The sequence below is a fragment of the Triplophysa dalaica genome, chromosome 15, assembly GCF_015846415.1.
Source record: "Triplophysa dalaica isolate WHDGS20190420 chromosome 15, ASM1584641v1, whole genome shotgun sequence".
Lineage (NCBI taxonomy): Eukaryota > Metazoa > Chordata > Actinopteri > Cypriniformes > Nemacheilidae > Triplophysa > Triplophysa dalaica.
Genome location: NC_079556.1, coordinates 1,574,444 through 1,596,323, shown reverse-complemented (window position 1 = coordinate 1,596,323; position 21,880 = coordinate 1,574,444). Strand labels below are relative to the sequence as shown.

At 37.6% G+C, this 21,880-nt stretch overlaps 1 protein-coding gene across 2 annotated transcripts in view; it reads left to right on the top strand.

Annotated features, from left to right (window-relative positions):
- mipol1 (mirror-image polydactyly 1) overlaps positions 1-21,880 on the top strand; it is a 56,853-nt gene that overhangs the window by 18,658 nt on the left and 16,315 nt on the right. For both annotated transcript variants that reach the window (XM_056767781.1, XM_056767783.1), the window contains 7 exons: positions 885-1,095; positions 2,935-3,073; positions 5,046-5,151; positions 6,552-6,681; positions 11,422-11,455; positions 12,811-12,981; positions 16,939-17,046. In XM_056767781.1, coding sequence (XP_056623759.1) covers positions 885-1,095; positions 2,935-3,073; positions 5,046-5,151; positions 6,552-6,681; positions 11,422-11,455; positions 12,811-12,981; positions 16,939-17,046 — 899 coding nt within the window. The remainder of the gene's footprint in view (positions 1-884; positions 1,096-2,934; positions 3,074-5,045; positions 5,152-6,551; positions 6,682-11,421; positions 11,456-12,810; positions 12,982-16,938; positions 17,047-21,880) is intronic.

Below are 21,880 nucleotides of genomic sequence, written 5' to 3'. Positions count from 1 at the left end.
TAATAGAGAGAAAAAGAGACGGATAACTGAAGCAAGAGACGAGACCAAGAGGGAGAGGAAGATAAGGAAAGAAAAGAAATGAAGAAGGAAAGAAATATTTACATGAAACGGTTATTTGACATAACGCTATTACATTGTCTGGTTTTGTTATACTATAAAAGTCTTAACATCAGAAATTTGTACTCATTGAAAACGCCTCTGATATAAAGACCACCGTCTCATTGCGAATGTTCGCGGGTACATCCAGGTTTCCCTGAGGAGCGGAGCTTGTTGTCAGAAAGGCTGCCAGAGAGACAGGCCTCTGTGTTTGCCTCCTCGCCTGCGTCTCTGGCCGTGAGCGCTACAGAAACATTGACAGAAGACCTCGCTTCCCCCTCCTGCCAGTCACTCGGCACAGCTCGCCACATTCTCTCGTGAAAGACAGCCAGACCTAGTTTCCTTTTCAGAGAGCTGACGCGAACCAACCCAACAGAGCGGCTTTTCAAACCCTCAGACTGTGTTCTCACTCCAGAAGAATGGAGGTCGTATATACTGTAATATGGTTTTGTTGTTGGTTTTAAAAAGAGTCTCTCAATCTCTTTAGAACGTACTAATGCTGTATCCTATCTGAGTTTATAGGATTGTCAAAATGAACGTTCTGTCAATGTTTACTCAACCTCATGGCGTTCCAAACCCATTTGACTTCTGTCGACCACCAAAGAATGTTTGCACCGTTTCCTAGCCATACAAAATATAAAAGCAAATGAAAGACGACAACAGCAAACATCATAAAGATATTATTAAAATATGTCCATGCATACAAGAATCAAACTTGTAAAAGTATATTTTATGTTTGCTTTCTCATTGTTTCTCAATCTCCTCGTACTTTTATTTTTTTTGCAAAGTACCAAAGAGTCCTCGTCCCGGTGAAGGTTTGGCACGCAAACCCCCTCCGCCCCCACCTGCACCTGGCCTGACTGCATCTGAAGTGAGAAAAATGGAGCAGAAACCGTCTCCGCAGAGAACCACAGCACAGCAGGAACAGGACAAAAGTGAGACGGCCGGGAGTCCGGTCCACACACCTCACATCAGCAGATCTGCATCCACCGCACTCAGGTCAGGAGAAGAGAGAGAATCTTATCCATTATGTTTACACATTCACTTCTGTGCTCCATCACACTTTCATCTTAGCATAAAGCATCAGGATCATGTGATCAGTCTTATATTGTGTCCTACAATTTTCAGCTTCTGATTTTGTTTGTACACTTTATAATTCTTTAAAGGAATAGTTCACCCAAAAATGAAAGTTCTGTCATCATTTACTCACCTTTGATTTGTTCCAAATCTATATAATATTCTTTGTTCTGATGAACACTGAAAGATATTTGGAAGAATGCTTGTAGCCAAACAGTTCTTGGACCCCATTGACTACCATAGTAGGGATTTTTTTTCCCTTTATAGTTTGAACATAAAATAAGATATTTTAAAGAATGTATGACAGCAAACAGTTCTGGTTCACTTTTTACTTCCTTTGTCATTTTTCATACTATGGTAGTCAGTGGTTGCCAAGAAGTGTTTGGTTACAAGCATTGGTCCAAAGTGATAGTTCACCCAAAAATGAAAATTCTCTCACCATTTACTCATCCTTAGATTGTTCCAAACCTGTATAAATGTCTTTGTTTTGGTAAACACAAAGAAATGTGTTTGGAAGAATATCAGTTACAAAATAGATACTCATACTCCTAGTATTTATTTTCCCAAGTATGGCAATAAATGGGGGATGAGATCTGTTTGGTTACTGACATTCTTCCAAATATCCTTCTTTGTGTTTTTAGACAGACTAATGAAATAATTAAATTGGAAGATGTTGGGAATTTTGGCCCACTCTTCATCCGGTTCATAAGTATAGCTAAAGTTGCACTGCATTGTGCGATACAGTGTTTTGCACACTATGTTCTGCTTGTATTCAACATTTTGTCAAACATTGTCATTGAGCAACGTACATACTGCATACTATTTTTACCATACATACTGAATACTATTTTTCCCCAAAAATTAGGGCAGTCATGATATCACATTTTCACGACATGCTTATCGTGGGCATATAATATCATCGTGATATCTATTATAATAAGTCAATTATAATGATGGTAATTATGATAGTTAGTAGTATAGTAGTATATGACTTTTATCTGTGGAACACAAAAGAAGATATTTGGAGAAATGTCAAAATTTGTGGTTTTGTGTGCCTACAATAGAAGTCAATGGGGGCAAACTTTTTTCAAAATTTCTTTGTTTGTGTTCTGCAGAACAAAGAAAGTCAAAGAGGTTTGGAATGACAGAAATTAGTAAAATGAGAGAATTTTCATTTTTGGGTGAACTATCCCTGTTGTAATTTCAAAATTGCGAAATTAAAAATGTGTGTAGTATTATCTTCATATCAATCATTGATTGACAATGTGTCATTTTTAACATATCTTACGTGCAATGCAACAGTTGTTTCGTTTCCTCTGCGTGACCTTTTCAATTGGATCTCGAGTACTATCGAGAAGGCCCTGGTAGGGTGCGAACGTCACATTTATACTCGTTTATAGCATTCCTGTCCATTGTGAGCTTATTTTAATTATATCAGCGAGAATCATCCTCTGATAAATATAGATTCCGATGCATTTTCTGTGCCATCTTAATAAGAAACGAATCCGATTCCTGGCTACAAGAGGGGAAGTAATTTATCGCACGATACAGTGCAGTGATACTTTAATATTACCTTAAAGGTCAACTGTATGATTTGACTAATATCTCAAAGTAAATAACGCACAGTAATATTCGTGAAAGTGGGAGACGGCATCCCTTGTGTATTTGATAATTGCATGTCAGAATGTGAATGTGCTTCTTTTTTGTTGCCCGTTCGGGAGTCTAATATAAGAAATTTTCTAATCAACTTTTGTCTTTTAGCTTAAGGAAAGCTCAGGAGGACCAAGAGAATTCCAAAGTTGTCAGCGACTCCAGAAAGCAAATCCCAGCTCTGGATAAAGAGAAGAACATTGCGTTTCTCCTAAAGGAGCTGGATTCCCTTCGAGACCTCAATAAGAAGGTAAATTCACAACTTTTTCAGTAATTTGTCAATCTTGCCACTTTTTCAGGGTTTGATTTGTAGAATTTAAGGTATAATTCATCCGTGAAGTATCACGGCACAGGTTACTTTTTTCCTCTACCAAATATTTTGAATCTTATGGGTTGGGTCTCCTCTGGTCATTTGGGATAGCAAATTCTTGTCATAAACTGTAAGCAACACTGTATATTGCATTCTATCACCAACACGGAAGTGACTTAAACTGCAATTCATCAACTGGCCATTAGAGACTGTGTTCAAATCAAAGTAGAACCAACCAAGCTTCGCCTTTTTGCCCTTTTTTTTAATATCCTGGAGTGATGCCGGGTGTTGTGTCGCGCTGCCAAGATGGCGACGACTGTCTCCGCTCACTTTAGGCTTCAAAATTGCTCTTCACAACCCTACAGGTGACATCGCAAACGCTACGTCCATGTTTTGTACAGTCTATGATTCTTTAAAAATCCTTTAGACGTTCCTTGAAAGATGCTGTAGAGTCTGCTGTCAGTCTGGCTAACCTCCATCACATTGCAATTGATTGCAATAATTCTCGTTTCCTGGGTAACGCAACTTCTCTCTTGCTTTGTTGTGATGAGTTTGTCTAGATGTTGTGAGATGGTGGTCTACTGGGTTAAACCACTGAACTGGTAAATCAAAGGTTGCAGGTTCGATCCCAACACCCACCACCAGTGCGTCCTTGAGCAAGACACTTTACTCCATGTTGCTCCAGGGGGATTGTCTCTGTAATAATTGCACTGTAAGTCGCTTTGGATAAAAGCGTCTGCCAAATGACTAATGTAAATGTAAATGAGTTTGCCAAATAAACTTCTTTTCCCATATTTTACAAGAATGCTGCTCATGTCTTACTGCATTATGGTCCAAAACCCATTCAGAGACATTAGCAAAATAATTTGAGCTTTGAAAATTTCATTACCATTTAGCACCGGGTCATCAGTTTGATACAGATGCGTTTGCAGCTGCTGTCTGTATGTGCTGTGTCTCTGTTTGAAGCCCGAGAAGGGGACGGCCCTCTGGAATGACTGCAATTGATGTCCCAGGTTTGCAAGTAGCTGTGACTCCTGACAGAAGAGCAGGAACATGTCCTGAGAATGTGTTTGTGCTGGCAGTGATCTGAAAGCCCAGCTCGTTTCAAAGTCCAGCAGGACAATAACAAAAAAAGGGTTACATCTGTCATTGACGGGCTAAAGAGGATCATCCCCAAACAAGATTCATGGATGAGATGTGAAAGTGCCTCTTTTTTATTAGAAGCTCTAAATTATGCGAGAGATTGGTCCAGATAGGAAAGTTTGACATGACTCTGCAGTATTCGACCAAAAATGTAATATCTTTTGAGCAGCAGTTATGTTAATATGTGGCATTTCTTAACGGTGGCATATGATATACAAAAATAATGAATCGAGGGCAGCTGTATAAAACAAAGTGTGTGAATGTTCTGAAGAAGCCTAGCAGAAACTAAATGAACAAGAGGTTGAATCAAACAAAGAACATTATTTGGACACTGGAATGCAGTATGATGATGCTTACCAAGTGTATTTTGCCCAGTGTGTTTTGCCAAGTGTATTTTGTCCAGTGTGTTTTGCAGAGTGTAATTTGCCCAGTGTATTTTGTCCAGTGTGTTTTGAACAGTGTGTTTTGCACAGTGTGTTTTCCAGTGTGTTTTGTCCAGTGTGTTTTGCCTAGTGTGTTTTGCCCGCTGTATTTTACTCAATGTTTACAAAGGTTCAGACAAAAATATTTGTTTTATCTGTGTTTCTTTGTGCCTGTCTGTCAGTCTTTCTGTGTGTCTTTCTCTCTTTATGTTTATCTGTCTGTCTCTATCTGTCTGTCTCTCTCTGTCTATGTCTTTATTTATGTTTATCTCTTTGCGTATCTCTTTGGGTGTCTCTCTCTCCATGTGTCTGTCTTTCTATTTACATGTCTGTCTTTGTGTCTGTAGCTGCAAGACAAGTTGGCATTGAAGGAGAAGGAGCTGGAAACCAAACTTCTGGACTGTCAGCTTCAGGAGGCCGAGCTTGAGGCCCAGGCCAACGAGAGAGCATCAGGTACGACAGGATGGATGATATAAAAAATAAACACAAGCAGAGACAAAGAGACAGATGTTTCCCCTTGGACAATCTGAGCACTTTTGCGTGATGTTTAGCGTTTCAAAGATTTCTAAATTAAGACGTCTGACCTTCCAGCGCTGTTCGAAAGATAAACAACTTTAAATTAATTAGTCGCTACGTGTCAAGAAAACCCGAGAAAGCACACTTCCACGTTTGTAAACAACAACCTGAATGTTTAACATAAAGCGCTCTCATCAGCAGCCGTCGCTCCACTTTGTAACTGATTATTTTGTCAATGGCATTTACATGCTCTCACCTTCCATGAACAAATATTTAAATTCAGCCAATATTCACTTTCCGTTTCGTCTTAACTTGCTAAAAAGCGTCAGTTCGCGCCTCGGTAATTAAACGAAGATACGTGGCGCGTGACATATAGGGAATACAATTAAGCAGCCAATTGTTCGTTTAATAAGACGATGATCGCGCATGTATTTGCCGCCCTCATTTCAATATGATCTGCATGGTTCGGGGTGGCGATGTTTAATCAGCAAATTCCAGCTAAAATGCAATATTGATTTGCTTTGTGAACTTTGTCATGGCTTAGCGCAGGAATGACTGTTTATCGTGAAGCCGGCGTAACATGCAGGAGTCAATTGACGCAATGATGGAGAACCGAGACGCTTTCAATGGGATCACAGATGGAGCCGAGGACAGTGTGGTAATCCCAAAATCTTCTGGATTTCACCAAACTGTCTGTAATGGTCGGGTTCTCATTGTATAGATTCCTGTTTCTTAGTGTACGTCAAGTTTATCATATTGAGTTACATTTACTTTATATTTATGTTAATGCTTTTGGCAGACGCTTCCATCCAAAGCGATTTTCAGTATATTCAACCCAACATTGCTTATTCGTTCCGTGTTCATTCATTCGTATTTGCTTGGACCCTTTGTTTCCAATATTGCATTGCCAATTCAGTCGTCATCGTGCCCGCCGACCTTCCAAGGGTCAAATGCAGTTGTGTTTTCTTTAGTTTCTGATATCCATGCACTGGGTGTAATTGCTCGCTGTTTTCTTACAATGTTGATAAACCAGAGCATTGCCATGCTGAAATTGCATAAATAAAATATCTTCACAGACTCCAAGTGCATGGAACTCCGACTTCAGGGCGTTGCTCCTATTTGATTGCTCGGGGCGTGCGCACACACACACACACACTGGGGGAACTGTCTTTTCAAAATAAGGCTCACTTAGAGTTATTAATACTTATGCCATAGTGTTTCAACTGCAATAACCTCTTTCCCGAAGAGCTTAGCCTTGTTATTGTGCAGCTGGAGCTCTGGAGTGTGCAGTACCAGAATAATAACCCTCTTTCTCTCTCTCTCTCTCTCCCCCTCAGTGTTAGTAGAGGAGATCTATAAGGCTCAGAGGGAGAGAGATCAGGCTGTGATGGCCAGACTGCGTTTGGCTAACGAGGAGAGAGATGAAGCTTTACTCCGGGCCAAGAAGCTTCAGGAGGCGTCGATTGAGTATGTCTCTCTCTCTCTGTCTCTCTCTCTCCAGAGCCCTGTAGTTCAGACTGTGCAACCACACAATGTTCTGCTGTCTCATATCTGTACTCTCAAAGGAAGGCTTCACAAAATGAAAATTGATCAACTTGCAATTTTCACACATTCATGCTTATCACACTGAAATTAGGCCGATATTGCACTCTTTACAGGGTTCCCACGGGTCATGGACATTCTGGAATATCATGGAATTCTAAAAGGTCCAAGTCATGGAGAGTCAGGATTTTTTCGTCTTTCTCTACGATTTGATTGAATGTATAAAAACAGCCGTTGCATTTTGACATGGAACTGGCAGCAGACTGAAGGGGAGGAGTTAACGGATGCTCCTCCCGAAGCCATCTAACATACAGTATGTCATTAAAGATGGATGGTCACTGTAGGAAGAAAGTGTATTTTCAGATTTTAGCTAATGATTATGAGGGCACTCAAATTTTAAAAAGAGTATGGCCCAAATTGATAAGCTATGTACAGTAAACGCTGCAATATTTCATGAAAAAATAGCCATTGTAATTTTTTTATATATGGGGACTTAAAGAACGTGTGGGCGCTCCATTCAGCGTGATTCTGAAAAGTAGCCTACACTTAAGAAAAAATGTAGAAAATCTGAAAATGACCAGTACATTTTCCCTTTTTTTACAGACATTTCCATTAATGCTACGCGATTTAATGCAGTGCAAAATGTAAAATACAGGTAGAACAACAGTAGAAATGAAAAAGGAAAAGTCCTTCATTTTAACGCAATATGTTCACTCTTTTACTGATCTTTTTTAGAGTGTACAGTATCTCCGTAAATCATATTTATATCTGTGTATACAGAGTTATCCTACACATTTAAGCAACATTATAGAATCAAATTGCTAAATGCAATGTTAGGGCTTTAAACAATATTAACGATTGAGTTAGAACTCGTCCCGGAGTTGGAATGAAGGCGCTTCTAAATACAGACATTTAAATCGACTAAAACTGTGGCGTTAGCAAATACCATTATTAGTGCAGATCAATGCTAACAACGCTTAATGAATGATGTAGCTGCGCCATCTAGCGGCTATAAGTAGAACTCTCCCGAGTCCACAGTATTAATCAGTTTTTATGTGTAAAAGTAATCCTATTTAACACCAGTAGAAAACAGATTTGCACAAAGTATCAAGCTATTTAATAATACAACAGTGTGTCTACCCTAATCGCACATATACACGTATATATCTGGCAGACATAATATATTTAATGTCTGCATTTACATCTGCAAGACATATTTTTTGATTGTTTGCTTATCTGCAATACATCTCTAAATCTGAGACGTCATATAAACATGTTGAAGATGTCTGTAAGATCTTTATGATTTAGAATATATGTAAAACCTCTCTTACTGACTTATATGTGCTATCTGCTAAAGATAAAAACTGTGCGTTTTTCCTGCGTTTTCTGACTTGTTTACTCGGTGCTCAGCACAACAGCAGCCTGTTTTTCCATTTTATTGTAGGTCTTGGAAATTTAGCTTTTGAGTCAGTGAAAGTCAGGGAATTAGACATTTGCCTTATAGTGGGAACCCTGTCTTAAGTAATTCTCACTGAGAAATTTGTGTGTAAGTTGTTTGTACCAAAAATCTTTTGCCAGAAATAAGCATAGAACAGAATACAGCAAGTTATGTAAAAATAGTTTTATGAATGATTTACGCATGTATACTGTATAGACGCAATAACAACATCTTTATTTTCAAATTCTTTTTTTTCTAATTTATATGCAATTGGATATGAAATATAAGTTATCACAACCAGCCATTGATCAATTATTTACCTCTGGTTCCTGTTCTTTTCCCCTCAGCTTTCTTCTTTTTTTCCTGTCTGTTGTCATAAAGCAAGATAAACAGTCTGATGTTATTAAAATGTTGTTGTGATGTCTACAAGTTTTGACATGACAGTAGTGACAAAGTAGTTTGTCTGATAGCAGTTTGATGACACGCGTGACATTCATAAATACAGTAGATTAAAATCTAACATTTTTGAGGACCTTGCTTTAGATGTGTGGGAGTTGATAAGGTGAAAGTCTCTAGTTTTAAGAGTTTGAAGAGGAAATCCAATATCGATTGGTTTGGAAATATATCAGAGCGGTGTGACATACCTTAAGAGTCCACTCACAATTGTGTTGGGTTGTCAGTCAAAAGTTCCACTGTAAAGGAAATCAATCGTGTGCTTTAGGCCTGTTTACCATCTCCCCCCTCATCTGCTGCTTCCTCATTAATATGAACTTCTTCCCTGTATGTTTAATTTGGTGATAATGCAGGTGTTGGTGGAAAAAGCAGATGGGATTTTCAAACAATTGCCCTGTGACCTCCAGGCAATAGATGCTATATACATACACAACCATTCAGATGTTTAGGGTCACTTACAACTGAAATGTTTCTCTTGATCTTTTGATCTAAAGGCATACGTCTGAATGTTTTTAGTTTGTATCTTTCAGTTCATAGCTAGAAATGCACTTAGTAATATTTTGTTTCAAATTGATGACTGACTGAATAATGGTAAAGCCCAGTGTTGATTCAAAATACTCAAATAGTGTTTAAAAAGCAATTACTGTTTTTATTAATATTTTTTATTAGCTTTTATTTTTATATTTATTTTTAATTTTAATTTGTTTTAAAAAATTTTTTGCCATTTTTATGTCCTTTTGCCACTTAATTATTTAAATGTAAATTTTCATTCATTTTTATTTCAGTTTTAGTTTTTATGTTTTTTAATATTTTAGTGCCACATTTTTTCTTCTTCAGTTTTATCAGAAAGACATAATTTTGAACTTTCATTTAGTAATATTTAGGGCTATATTTTATTTTAGTTTTTTGAACAGAGAGAAAGATATTTGGAGGAATGCTTATAACCAGACAGGTTTTGCCCCCCATTGACTACCATAGTAGGAATAAATATAATGGTAGTCAAAAGTGCACCAGAACTGTTTGCTGTCCTACATTCTTCAAAATGTCTTATTTTATGTTCAATGGAACAACAAAAATTATGAAGTAATTTTTCTTACTATTGTTGTCAATGGGGGGCAAGATCTCTTTGGTTATCAACATTCTTCCAAATATCTTTCTCTCTGTTCATCAGAACAAAGAAATGTATACAGATTTCAAACAACTTGGAGGTGAGTAAATGATGACAGAATTTTCATTTTCGGGTGAACTATCCCTTCAACAGAATTGTTTTAATAGTTTAAGTGATAAAAACGCTAAAATAAACTATCACCATAGTCACATTTGTGTTGTTTTATCCTTTTTAAGAGTTTACTATTATCGTAATTTTGGGGAAAAAAGCATGTTAGTTACCTTAAGTTTATGAATGATATGTGAAGATATATTTATATAAAGCAGATATGGCCTGTTTGAAACCCAGCTTTATTTCATTTCCAAACAACAAACTCGCATAGTAGTATGCATGTTTACATGTTTTTGGAAATGTTTTAAATGTAATTTCCCGTCGACTTTCTGCGTTCTTCATTGCTTTACGTCCTTCCTCAGAAGTTTTTGTCACCTTGCACCCTGTTTAATATTTCATTTAGATCTCATGATTTATTGATAGTTACTCAAGTCACTCAAACGAACTGCAATTACCCAGAGGCATGGAACGCATTTTCCAATCGTCCAATGAGTGCGATATCCCTTCGAAATCTAATTATAAAGCCGTATTCCTCTCTTAGCTGTGTTCCAGTGCACATTCTGGCCCTCTCTCTCAAAAAGATAATTGATAGCCAAGTGAAATCCTATTATCTTTGGGGGAATATGGTTGCCGGTGTTCTAAGCCCTTATTTTCAGAGGTCACTCTCGAGTCCGGCGTGTGAATGAGTATGTACCTTTATAATGGATGGAGATCTGTGTAATGCCTTTGTAAATGAGTGCAGGGGTTGTTGTTTTTTCTGCTTGCTGGTTGAAGGAGAAATTCGATTTGCTCTTAAAGGAGAATTGCACAGCTGGGTGTGTGAAAGCATGCATGGTGGATTTCTGCAATTTATCTGTTAAATTGCGTGAAGCAAAGGTGCATGCAAAAATGTGATGCAAATGAATAGCAAATATACCCCAAGCAATCTGCTTTTCCAAGAGAATGTAGTGAAAATGTGTGTAGATATACAGTATATTGTGTATATTTAGTACAAACTATATATTTAGTGCATTTACGAAACCCCTCGATTTTTCTTTCCATGGCGCTGATCTACACTAGCCAGGAACAAATCTTTGTGAATGAACGTTTGTTTTACCTCTTTGAGGTCTAAATGAAAAAGCCCAGAAGTCATAAATAGTTCCGAGCACTCGACCTACGACTCTCCAGGCGTCTTGCTCCGTAATTACTGTTGTCTTTGCCTCTATAAAGATGCTCTCGGCAGGTGTGGCACGAAAGATTCGGCGCTAAGCTCTTTCTGGCTTTCCCCACACATATGAACAATTGATCCCAATAGTCATATGAAGCAGTAAACATTAATAACTTAACAATCGCTGTCAGTTCCGAGCAGAACGGGCATTACGGTGAAATAACCGCTCGAGCCGGGCGGCACTTTTAATATCTCCGAGTGTGTCTTCTCCCTCCATGCCCAGACTCACAGAATGCAATTACTGGATTTGGGAAGTGATTTCATTTTGCACGAATGACAGAATGGAAACTGAAGGAAGCTCACTACATTTCATCTCTCTCTTTTCTCTCTCCTTTCATCTCTCTGCAGGCTGGAGAATATTAAACCCGAGGACAGTAATGTGGTAAGCCGTCCTTCGCTGGAGGATCTCATCTTTGGGTCTCCTGCGTACCCTTTTTGTTCCACTCTCTTAAATGAAAGAACGACCACGAGAAACAATGGGTTTAAGACTTCATAATTTCTTGTGCTGTCTGTCATGAGTTTTACTATTGCTCAATGTATTAAAATTTAGCCGGGATTGTTTGGGATGCCCACATAAATGATAAATATAACCATGTCTGTTATGGAAAGGTACGCTCTTACTTCACCACGTAATCGTGTGTATGATTTTGACATACGGTAAAACAAGCCACAAGATTCCTTAGCCTAGGCAAGAAAATAACCACAAAGCAAACATTCTGAGCACCCTAGCAACCATATAGGCGTTAGGGCAGAGACACATAAAAATATTAAATTAATATTTTTAACATTTTATTTTTATAGTTACACTTTCTTTATTTTCTTTATTTGGATTAATTATGATTTATTTTATTGTATTATTATTTTTTATTTATTTATATATTTATGCTGTTTACACTTTCGCATTGTTGGGAAGCTATACAGAAAACACATTATAGAACAAAAAGTAGTGGGGAAATAAATTAAAATAATAGAGGAAAATATTAGAAAGTGCATAATTTTTCATAGGACGCACGTTTAATTTGACTTTTGTCTCTCTATCGCCGTTTCTGTTTGAAACATAAAATTGCTGATTATTTTAGATACCTTTATGTGTTGATAAACAATTGACATTTCACATTAAATCATACTTGACTGCTCAACTTATAAATCATTATACGCTTACCGTTGTCAATTGTGGTATAGTACTGTAAGAAGACTGTTTTAAAGTTAATGTGTCATTTTTATGATCTATTGACAGGAATGCAATATAATATGCATAACTATGTGTTGAGAGGTGTATAAAGACCTCACATAATGAAGCGTTATGTTTATATTAAATAAGTATAAGCTATATCTATCTACACACACCCCGGGTCTCCTTGCATGAAATTCGCCATGTTGTTTCTACAGTAGCCCTAAAAGCACAAAGTGCTCCACAAATTCGTTGTCTCCTCCTGCAAAGAAGCAAAAACGTGACAACATCTTAGTCCTTGTGTGCGTTGAAAGGGAGGGAGAGGAGCCGTTTGTTGCAGTTCGCAACCTCACAACAAGATGTCGCTATATTTCATACACTGGACCTTTAAACTCTTTTTTTTTAATGTATAGTCACTTAGTAACTTTTTTTGTAAAACTGTACATTTGTGATAGTAGCAGTAAGATGAATTATCTTTGGGAATGTTATAGCTACAAAATGTTTCCAAATAAATATTTCAGTGTTGATAAACTTTGATGGCATTGTCCGTATGCTCTTGTGTTCAGGACCTGGAAGAGTTGTTGAACAGAGTCAACAGCGCCGAGTCTGCCCTCGATATCGAGGAGAGCGGAGCGGCCATCATCCAACAGATCCAGCGGGCCAGAGAGCGCCGCTCGCAGATCACCTCAGAGGAGATGAAAGCAGTCATAGAGGAGCGAGATACCGCTTTATCTCGGGTGAGACCTTACTACACACATCCTCGCACCCCAGCACATGCACACACACCATCACACACACTCCAACACGGGTCAATCCTAACACACACAGGCCCAAACACTCCACTTACAGTAGTTGTGTACCAAGCCAGACACCTTCACACCATCAAAAAAAATCAAATACGACTCTCTAAATATTGACTATCTCTCCTCCTCCTGCGTTTTAACTCCTCGGCAAGATGTCTTTGATTATTGGTCTATTAAAGCACATACATCTGTGTTTATTCTCAGATCCTGCTCTGATTTAAGAATCAACACGGCACCTAGCTAAAAGCTAATTCACGTGTTGGGACAAATATTGCCGCATAACCTCAAATATTTGGTATATCGTTCCTACACACATAATTCGATCAAATGAAAACAAACAAGCAGGTAGCTAAATATTGACATCCAGATATTCAGCTTCATGATGGAGTTCAAGTGTGGGGCAGTGGAGGCGTTTGCCGGGATTTCTTTGTTGATAAATACAGCGTACGGTTCATAATTAGGGTTATATAAACTACTACACTCCAAAAAAGGTTTGTTGAAAAAAATCTGTTATTTCTGGTACAACGCACAAGGGTACTGTCCTTAACTAGACACATCTCTGTGTTATTATATAATGTGTGACACATTTTGTTTTACATTGAACTCAACTTGTGTGGTGCCTGTTATTTATTTAAAACAAAATAAACCAAATGAATCATAATGTTTTAAAAAGCACATAGTGTGATATATTTCCTTTTTGAGAGCGTATCGCTCAGTACCATCCGGTCAAATGTGTCCTTTATTGAAGGAGGCCAACTTCATAAAATAAATCCCAGCGTGCAGGTAAATGCAGCTTGATCGAGAAGACCTGTGTCAACCTCTCCGATATGAACAGAGGACCGGGTGTCACTCTTCTAACTCCGCCAAAACATCTCCGCGTCCCCTAGAAAAGCCACCCTGTTTTTCATCGAGGCCAAAAACCTGAATCTGTGGGGCAATTTCAGTAGTAAGTTGCAAACCCCAGGCCTAATCCCTCTGAGACAGAAATGGGTCGGTTCTCTATCCTCACGGATCTCTCCCTCCCCTGGCGTTCCGCCCATCTTGTGCCTCATCTCGCAGGGATTAGAGCCCGGCTGCAGGCGGAGGGCCTATGCATCCCTTTGGCCTGCTGGAATATGAAAAGCTGGATAAGTGCTGGAAGAAATTAATCTTATTCTCACTTCTTTCCTCTACTCGCAGTTAACGCGGAGAATAAGAGCGGCTTCGTTATGTGTCGGCGCCGGGTGCTTATTGAATTTCTCTTGATCTTGATAGAGTGCTGATGATAAAGTGAGAGGGGAAATGAAGTCGCATCTCTCTGTGAATTAGGGCTGGATGATTGTCTTGAGATCTTATTCCGTAGGAATTTTTCCCCTGGCAGAATGCGCTGTCACGTGGCTCAAACTCTTCATTTGAAGTCTTGACTTGTGACTAGTTTAATTTTATTTCAGAGGTTGTCGAATTATTTGAAATTATTAAAATTTTACAAATATTCAATTTTTAAGAATATAATTTTTATATATATATACTGTATATACAAGAAAAAATTTATTAGAATAAAAAAGTTAAAAAATTTTTGTTTTCAAATAAAAAACATAAATATGTTTTTCCCCTGTATTATTTTTCAAGCATTTAAAAAATCTCAGGTGTTTAAAACCTTGAATGGTTATGTGTATTCTAAAATAGTTTCTTAAACTTTTTTTTTAAATAGTTAAGGACTGTCATACGATTCATCACGATTAATCGCGTCCAGAATAAAAGTTTGTATTAACATAGAGTTCATTTTTATCTTGTATTATAAACACATACATGCATAAATTTAATTAAAATATAAAATACAAAAATGAATACAGTTTATATAATATTTTTGGGGGGAAATATAAATAAATCCATATAAATATATCTAAAATATATATACATTTATGTGTATGTTTTTGTGTTTATAAATACACAGACATATATTATGTAAAAACAAACCTTTATTTTTAATGCGAATAATCACAATTTATTGTTTGACAGCCGTATATAGTTTGTAAAATGTATTATTGCAAGTGCTTAACACATTAACAGTTTTCTTTAATATTGTAAAAATGTCGCTGTGCATTAAAACGTCCCAGAAATGATGTGCAAATGATCGCCACTGATGTTCTATATGTTTACTAAGAGCAGTAAAACTGAAGTAAAACTGATTACATTTTGATTTCCACAGCTATTTTTATTGCTCATTTACTGCTCAACTCATCTCTCGCATTCATGTGTTACTTTGATTGATCTGCATTTTTGCAAATATTGATATGCGGATATTTGTTTTTCATCTGTTAAGGCATGTCATTTATTTAGTTTTTTTAGTAAGAGTCATTGACAGATCACAGATTTCTCTTAGACTTCATACAATAGTTCAAGAAAGTAAAAAAACTTTAATGTGTCTGTTCCTATGCCCCATTTCCCCCGACTGCGGCTATTTTTGGGTAGCTGACAGCAGTGCTGGTCTTTTGCGTCATCTCAGAGGTCCATATTGATTAAAATACGTTTTCCTCTTAAAGACATCTGCTGCCCGAGAATCATAACTCAGGCTGACACTAAAGAGGAGCCGTGTGTTTGGTCTGGATGGCAGCGGTATTATTTTAGTCTGCAGAGGAAAGAGACGAGAGCGGGTCTGTACTGTGAGGCTTGTTTTTGCGGCCGCCGCTCTTTGAGATGGCTGAATGTGGAGGCTTGTCGGGCCGTGAGGATGGTTTACATTCCTGGTAAGTGTCTGTCGGCCGTGGAATGTTCACATGGAGAGGTGCACATATGGACGCGTATAAAACAAGACCCTTACAATAATACTCAGAGAAAAACTTGTTGTATGTTTAAAGTGTGCGTCTCTCAATGTGTCTGTCAGACAGCCAGACGAAGATCTTGTGTTGTATGGAAAGCAAGCAAGGACTAATTTAAAGGGATAGAAATTCTTCACGCTCATCTGCGGACCACAGAAGAAGATATTTTGAGGAATGTCTCAGTGTTTTTGAGTCCATACAGTGGAAGTCGAAAGGTTCCAGTGTTGTTTGGTTACTGACGTTGTTCCAAATATCTTCTTTTGTGTTCTGCAGAAGAAAGTAAGTCATACAGGTTCGAAATAACATGAATTTTAGTTTTGGGGTAAACTGTCCCTTTTAGGACTTGAATTTGGTTTCTATTTTTCTTAATAAAACCGTATTTTATTTTCAACTCCACCGCAAATGAGTCTGTCCCTCCAGGAATCACTGACTCTCACGGGCAGTAATATCAGCCGTGTGTGCCAAAGTTCTTACAGTAAATGTAGTAATAACTGAGAATGTAGGTTTTTTAGCCTTCAGAGATTTCACCTCTGGTAGAACGGGCTTAGATACACATTATTTTTCCACATGGCGACGTAACAAGTTTTTGCAGAGTCCTTAAGCCAACTTTAATGTGTCTGTGCACTGATTTTTGTGGTTTCATTTATTTTGTCAAGCAACTGACCCCTGCCCCTCGAGGCAAGATTATACACCAAATATATTTATTATATAAATAAATGAACGCACAGAGGACATTTCTGAACCATTCAGAGGAATTTCAGAGAGTTTTGCTTTGATCCCAACAGACAGAAACTGTCACTGCGACTGTGAATATGGCAAAAGGGGAGAGAGACCTAAATAGCGAATTAAGAGAAAGAGAGTGGCTTTTCTGAATTAAAACGCATAGTTTGTTAAGTTGGTGTGAAGTTAGTAGTAAACAATGATGAACTGTTTTTAGTACTCTGTCACAAAAGTACAATGAGGAATCAAATTTTGGTTCAGACCTAAAACATCAAAACAAAAGTGTCCTTTGGTTCGTCTTGTAATTCTGATGTCTCTTTCTCTCATTCTCTCACTCTCTCTCTCTCTCTCTCTCTCGCTTGCTCTCTCTCAGTGCAAACGTCTGGAACAAGAGCTTCTTCGTGCAAAAGAGCCAAGCCATAATACTGCAAACAGCACCCGCCACCTGGCCCCCCAAAACAATCGGGAACGATGGAACAAGGTAAAACACACACCTCCCACATGAGAAGGTTCCTCTGAAAACAAAAGTCCCCCTCGCTAGCTTTCACAAAAGTGCACGTGCTCGCCCAAACACGCTGAGTCTGTTTGCCAACAACACCATTCCCGAGCGTGACCTTCATCGTGCGTGCGGTCCTCCACACACAAAGGGATGCCCTCGGACCCTTTATCAGCCCGTCATTACCCTCTTCACTGTATCACTCATTAACTCCTATTTGCTCTCTCCTGCTCTTGTCTTCCAGCGATCTGCAAAGATAGATCCGGGCATCTGTTTGACAGTGGGGCCGGGCCGCGGCGATTGCGGGGTAACGCAGGGCAAACAGGAAGCTATTTGATTTGCTGTATTTATCTGATGCACCTAAAGCCCTGGAGTTTAATGCACAGGACTGTAAAACAGCCATCTTTAGGTAGAGATGGGTAAACGTGCACAGAGTCTGATTCGGGCAAGGGGGGATTTCAGCCGGGGTGCTGAGTCAGGGCTGAACCCTTACGTTGAATATAATGACTGTGTTTGATGTTGTAACCTGTGTCGAGTATTTATGGTGACATCACATTTTTTATGAAACAGATTTGATGTGGAATGCAGGTCAGGCGTGTTTTGGACCGGTTGTGTACACATCAGTGCAGTGACAAGGAAATTTTTGTTTACTGTGCAATTTCATAAAAGTAAATATGTATAGCATGTATAGCAAATATGCATAGTGCAGACGTAGGTGTACAAAGTAGACATATTGGAAAGGATAAATAAAATACATAGGCATGCTGTTTGTTATGCAAATAGAGTACATGTCTATAAATCATGTATCTACATTTATCAGCTGCGGGAAAAATTAGGAGACCATTCCAAACCAGTCAAACCTCAGGAGTGACACATAGTCATCCAACAGCAACGTGAAAATCTGACGGCATGACAAGACACGTTAAAACTGTGATAAAATTCAAGGTTATCACATAGACCAAAATACAAGCACGAATACGGTTGTATTTCTTAAAAGTGAATATGAACTTGTTTTCTTTGCAGTATTTCAGGTCTGAAAAAATACAGAGCATCTTTCCTGTTATTTTGACCTGCAAATGAATGCAAATAGAAACGATATTTGTATTTGAAATTTGAGAGAAATATTGCCAGAAGTTCACAGAATGAAACATAAATTTCCATTTTACCTAAAAACATCTCTAAAAATAGTAAATTCTGAAAAAACTGAAAAAAAAATATTTAAATTGTCTCTTTTTTCTATGGCAGTTTGTAGACTGTTCATTTTACACAATGATTTGCACTCGAAAAAGTGTTCAAATATGAAATACTTTTATTCCATGATGGGAGGCAGGTTGACATAAACGTTTCGGTTAATGCCTTCTTCTGTGTGTTTGTAGACAATTGTAATTTTTAAGTTTTCCTTGCATAAAATTTTGGGTTGCAAAATACAATTATAAATAACCCAATAATTTTGGTTTTCCAAATGCACCTTCTGTGGTTAATACTTGTTTTGATGTTGAAGCCGTATGACGAACATTTGCTCAGTTATTGTTTCATTTTACGATAATCATCAAAACCGTGATGTGATATAAAACTAGATTAAGTATTAGATGGATAATGTTTGTGTTTGGATGTGAAGATATGGACTGGAAATGCTAAAACACAACTGTGCCACATGGTGACGATTATCATCAGATAAAGAATTATAATTAGTTATAATCTGGTAAAAAGTCCGGTCTGTGTTTCCAGGCAAAGCTTTTCTGAAGATTTTTGAAAAAAATAATGGTATTCCCATTTAAGACGGTTCGTCTGATGGCTTATTAAGAAATATATTAAATTTTGTTATTAATGTAGCACTTGGTTTTTCTATAAATCCCCTTAATTATAGATTGACTCCTGGGATTACAGAGTGGGGTTTTTAATTTAAAAACGAAATGGGAACAGCTGTCGTAAAATTAGTCAACAGTGCCGGGAACATATCCACAAAACAATTTAAAAATGAACAGGACTTCCACTTATCGATTGACATTTTACTTTAAAGAAATCCTAAGAAAATCTGCAGGGGTGTGAAAAAAGAGCCGAGTTCAAGGAAAGAGTTTTCTTCGTGAAATCTTTATATTTAACTTTTAGTTGACACTATCAACGTTCAGGGACTTGGTTGATTAATTTCTCTGATTTTAATCACAATTCTCTTTCGGAAGCGAGAGACCAATGTTCTTTCTCATTATGAAAAATAATAACGAGAGCTTTTTTCAATTAAGATGGAAATAACGGCCGTATTCAGCTGTTGGTGTTCATCATCCTAATTCTCCAGAAAGAAATGTTTTTTTTGGCTCGTGACATTTGGCGGTTGATAAAACCTGGGGCAGTTCCTTGTCTTATCTCCTCGACCGGTCTTTTTTTCACCTGTAAACAAACCTGTTCGGCAGCCATCTCGAAGCCATTGCACTAAATTGATCTAAAAGCTTTATATGTGTGCGTGGGAGGGTCGGGAGTCCTTTTAAATACCAGTTGTCCCCCACAAAGGCAGTAAAATCTGAACATGATATCTGGGATTTCCCCAGAAAACCAAACAACTTTGAATGTTTTCATTTTAAAATCAGGAAACGCCAGGTGTTTGTATGGTTTGTGGTGTGGTTTCATTTGAATTATGCACAAACATGATGTGAATAGGAAATCTCAATTTATAAAACCGTCTTATATTATCTTAAACAAAAATAAAACGAATAGTAAAATAATTACTAATAAAACACAATCAAAGTATATTAAGCATGCAATGAAAGACAAACATGGTAGAATTTGATCAGAACAAACAAAAAAGCAAAAGTCAGTTTGCAGTCTGATTTAGGATTTCATTTTTTTATAGAATAAACTTAGTAAAGATTTAGTTTAGGTTAAGATGTGGTTAGGGGATGGTGAGTTTGTGTACAGATGTGTTTGTTGGATCAAGAGAAAAACACAGAGGGTTAAAGTGGTTGGTATTTGGGTTGGTGTTAGATTTAAGTGTACGGGTGGATGTCTGTGCCGGGATGGGGGGTGGAGGGCCATTGTGAAGAACTCTGTCCTCGCGCAAAAGCACCTGTGTTTGCTCTACAGCTTGACTCTCTGAACAGCAAAGTGATATCTCCTGCCCCCATCCCATGCCTGCCCCCCATCACATTCTCACGCTGAGGTCAGTCCGTAACCCAGTTTACACAAAAATGACAAATTGGTCATAATTTACTTGCTCTTATGTTGTTTCAAGACTATTGTTTTTATTCAACAATTTGCTGAGCATCTGAACAGCTTGGTTTCTTATATTGTGATCATGGATGGATGATTCGCTGTTGAAGTTTAAAGGAGTAATTCATGTATTCACCCTCAAGTCATTTTGAACCTGTATGACTTTCTTTCCTCTGCAGAACACAAAAATATAAATTTTATGTTCGTAACCCATTGACTTTCATTGTGTGGACATTTCTCAAAATATCTTCTTTTGTCATAAACACATGTGTCATATACACATGTAGGTGAATATATGATTAGATTTTTTTCAGCATTTGATCAGGATTTGGGTCTTGTCTGAACCGTATTATGGTAGTTAACGTCTATGCTTTGGATGCACCGATTATTTTCACGCGGCAGATGCCAGCATGCGCCATGTTCTGATTCTATTCCTCTTCTCTCTCGTCCAGTTAAAATCAGTCTCGTATCTGCTCTGCCTGTCAGTAAAAATGGACAAAAGGCCCAATAAAAGATCCTGGTTGCTCATGAAGTTTGCCTAAATGTTACGAGAGACATTTACGAGCTTGTTCTGCTCATGGTATGGATCTCTTGTACTAGAGCGTGTTGTTGTCAGACACGGATATAAGCTGGCGCCTTCACCATCAATGTTACACAATTTTTTTTGAGAGTCTTTTGCGTCCATACAGTGAAAGTCCACAATGGGCCAATCCAGTACTCTTTATTAAAGTACACTTCCATAATGCGCTTAAAGGGACAGCACACTCAAAAATACACGTTTGGTCATCATTTGCTCACAACTTGAGTTTCTCCAAATCTGTAGAAATGTCTTTGTTCTGACAAGGGCAGTGCGACATTAAAGGAAATTGCGATAGCATGCTAAATAATGCAATATTCAACATGCAATATATATCATATTTTATTTACAAAAATATATTTTTTTAAATATATTGGAAATAATTATTATCCAAATGGGCTTCACGCTATCAAAGAAAAATATGATATACAATAATTTGCTAAATAATGCGATGTGCGATAGTATAATGGTTCAAGTTTGTAAAATACTATATACATTTAATTGAAACTGAAAATGTATTACCAACATACATATTTTACATTATTTCTGATTTTTGATCATCTTCCACACATCAGACACAGTCTCTCTGCTATCTGCATCAACCTAAAACATAGATTATAGACTATAGACTATTCCGGTTTCAGTTTTATTTATTTAATTTTTAAATCTCACATATATTGTTGAAGCTTTTATGATATTTGTTTCACGTTTGATTTGGTTAAAAATGTTCTGTTTGTTTCTTTTTGTTCAACAATTGTGTAGTGGACCAGCGTTGTTTACGCCGTCCAAAATGGTCTAAACGTAACTTTTTGGTTATTGCTATATATTGGGATATGCATATTGAGATGTGCACAAGTGCGATATTTCCTTAATTTCATTATATGGCGCAGCCATTTCTGATGAACGCAGAGAAAGATATTTGGATGAATGCTCGTAAACAGTTCTTGGCCACCATTGACTACTATAATAGGAAAAATTACAATCATAGTCAAAAGTGCCCCAGAACTGTTGGTTGTTCTACATTCTTCAAAACATCTTCTT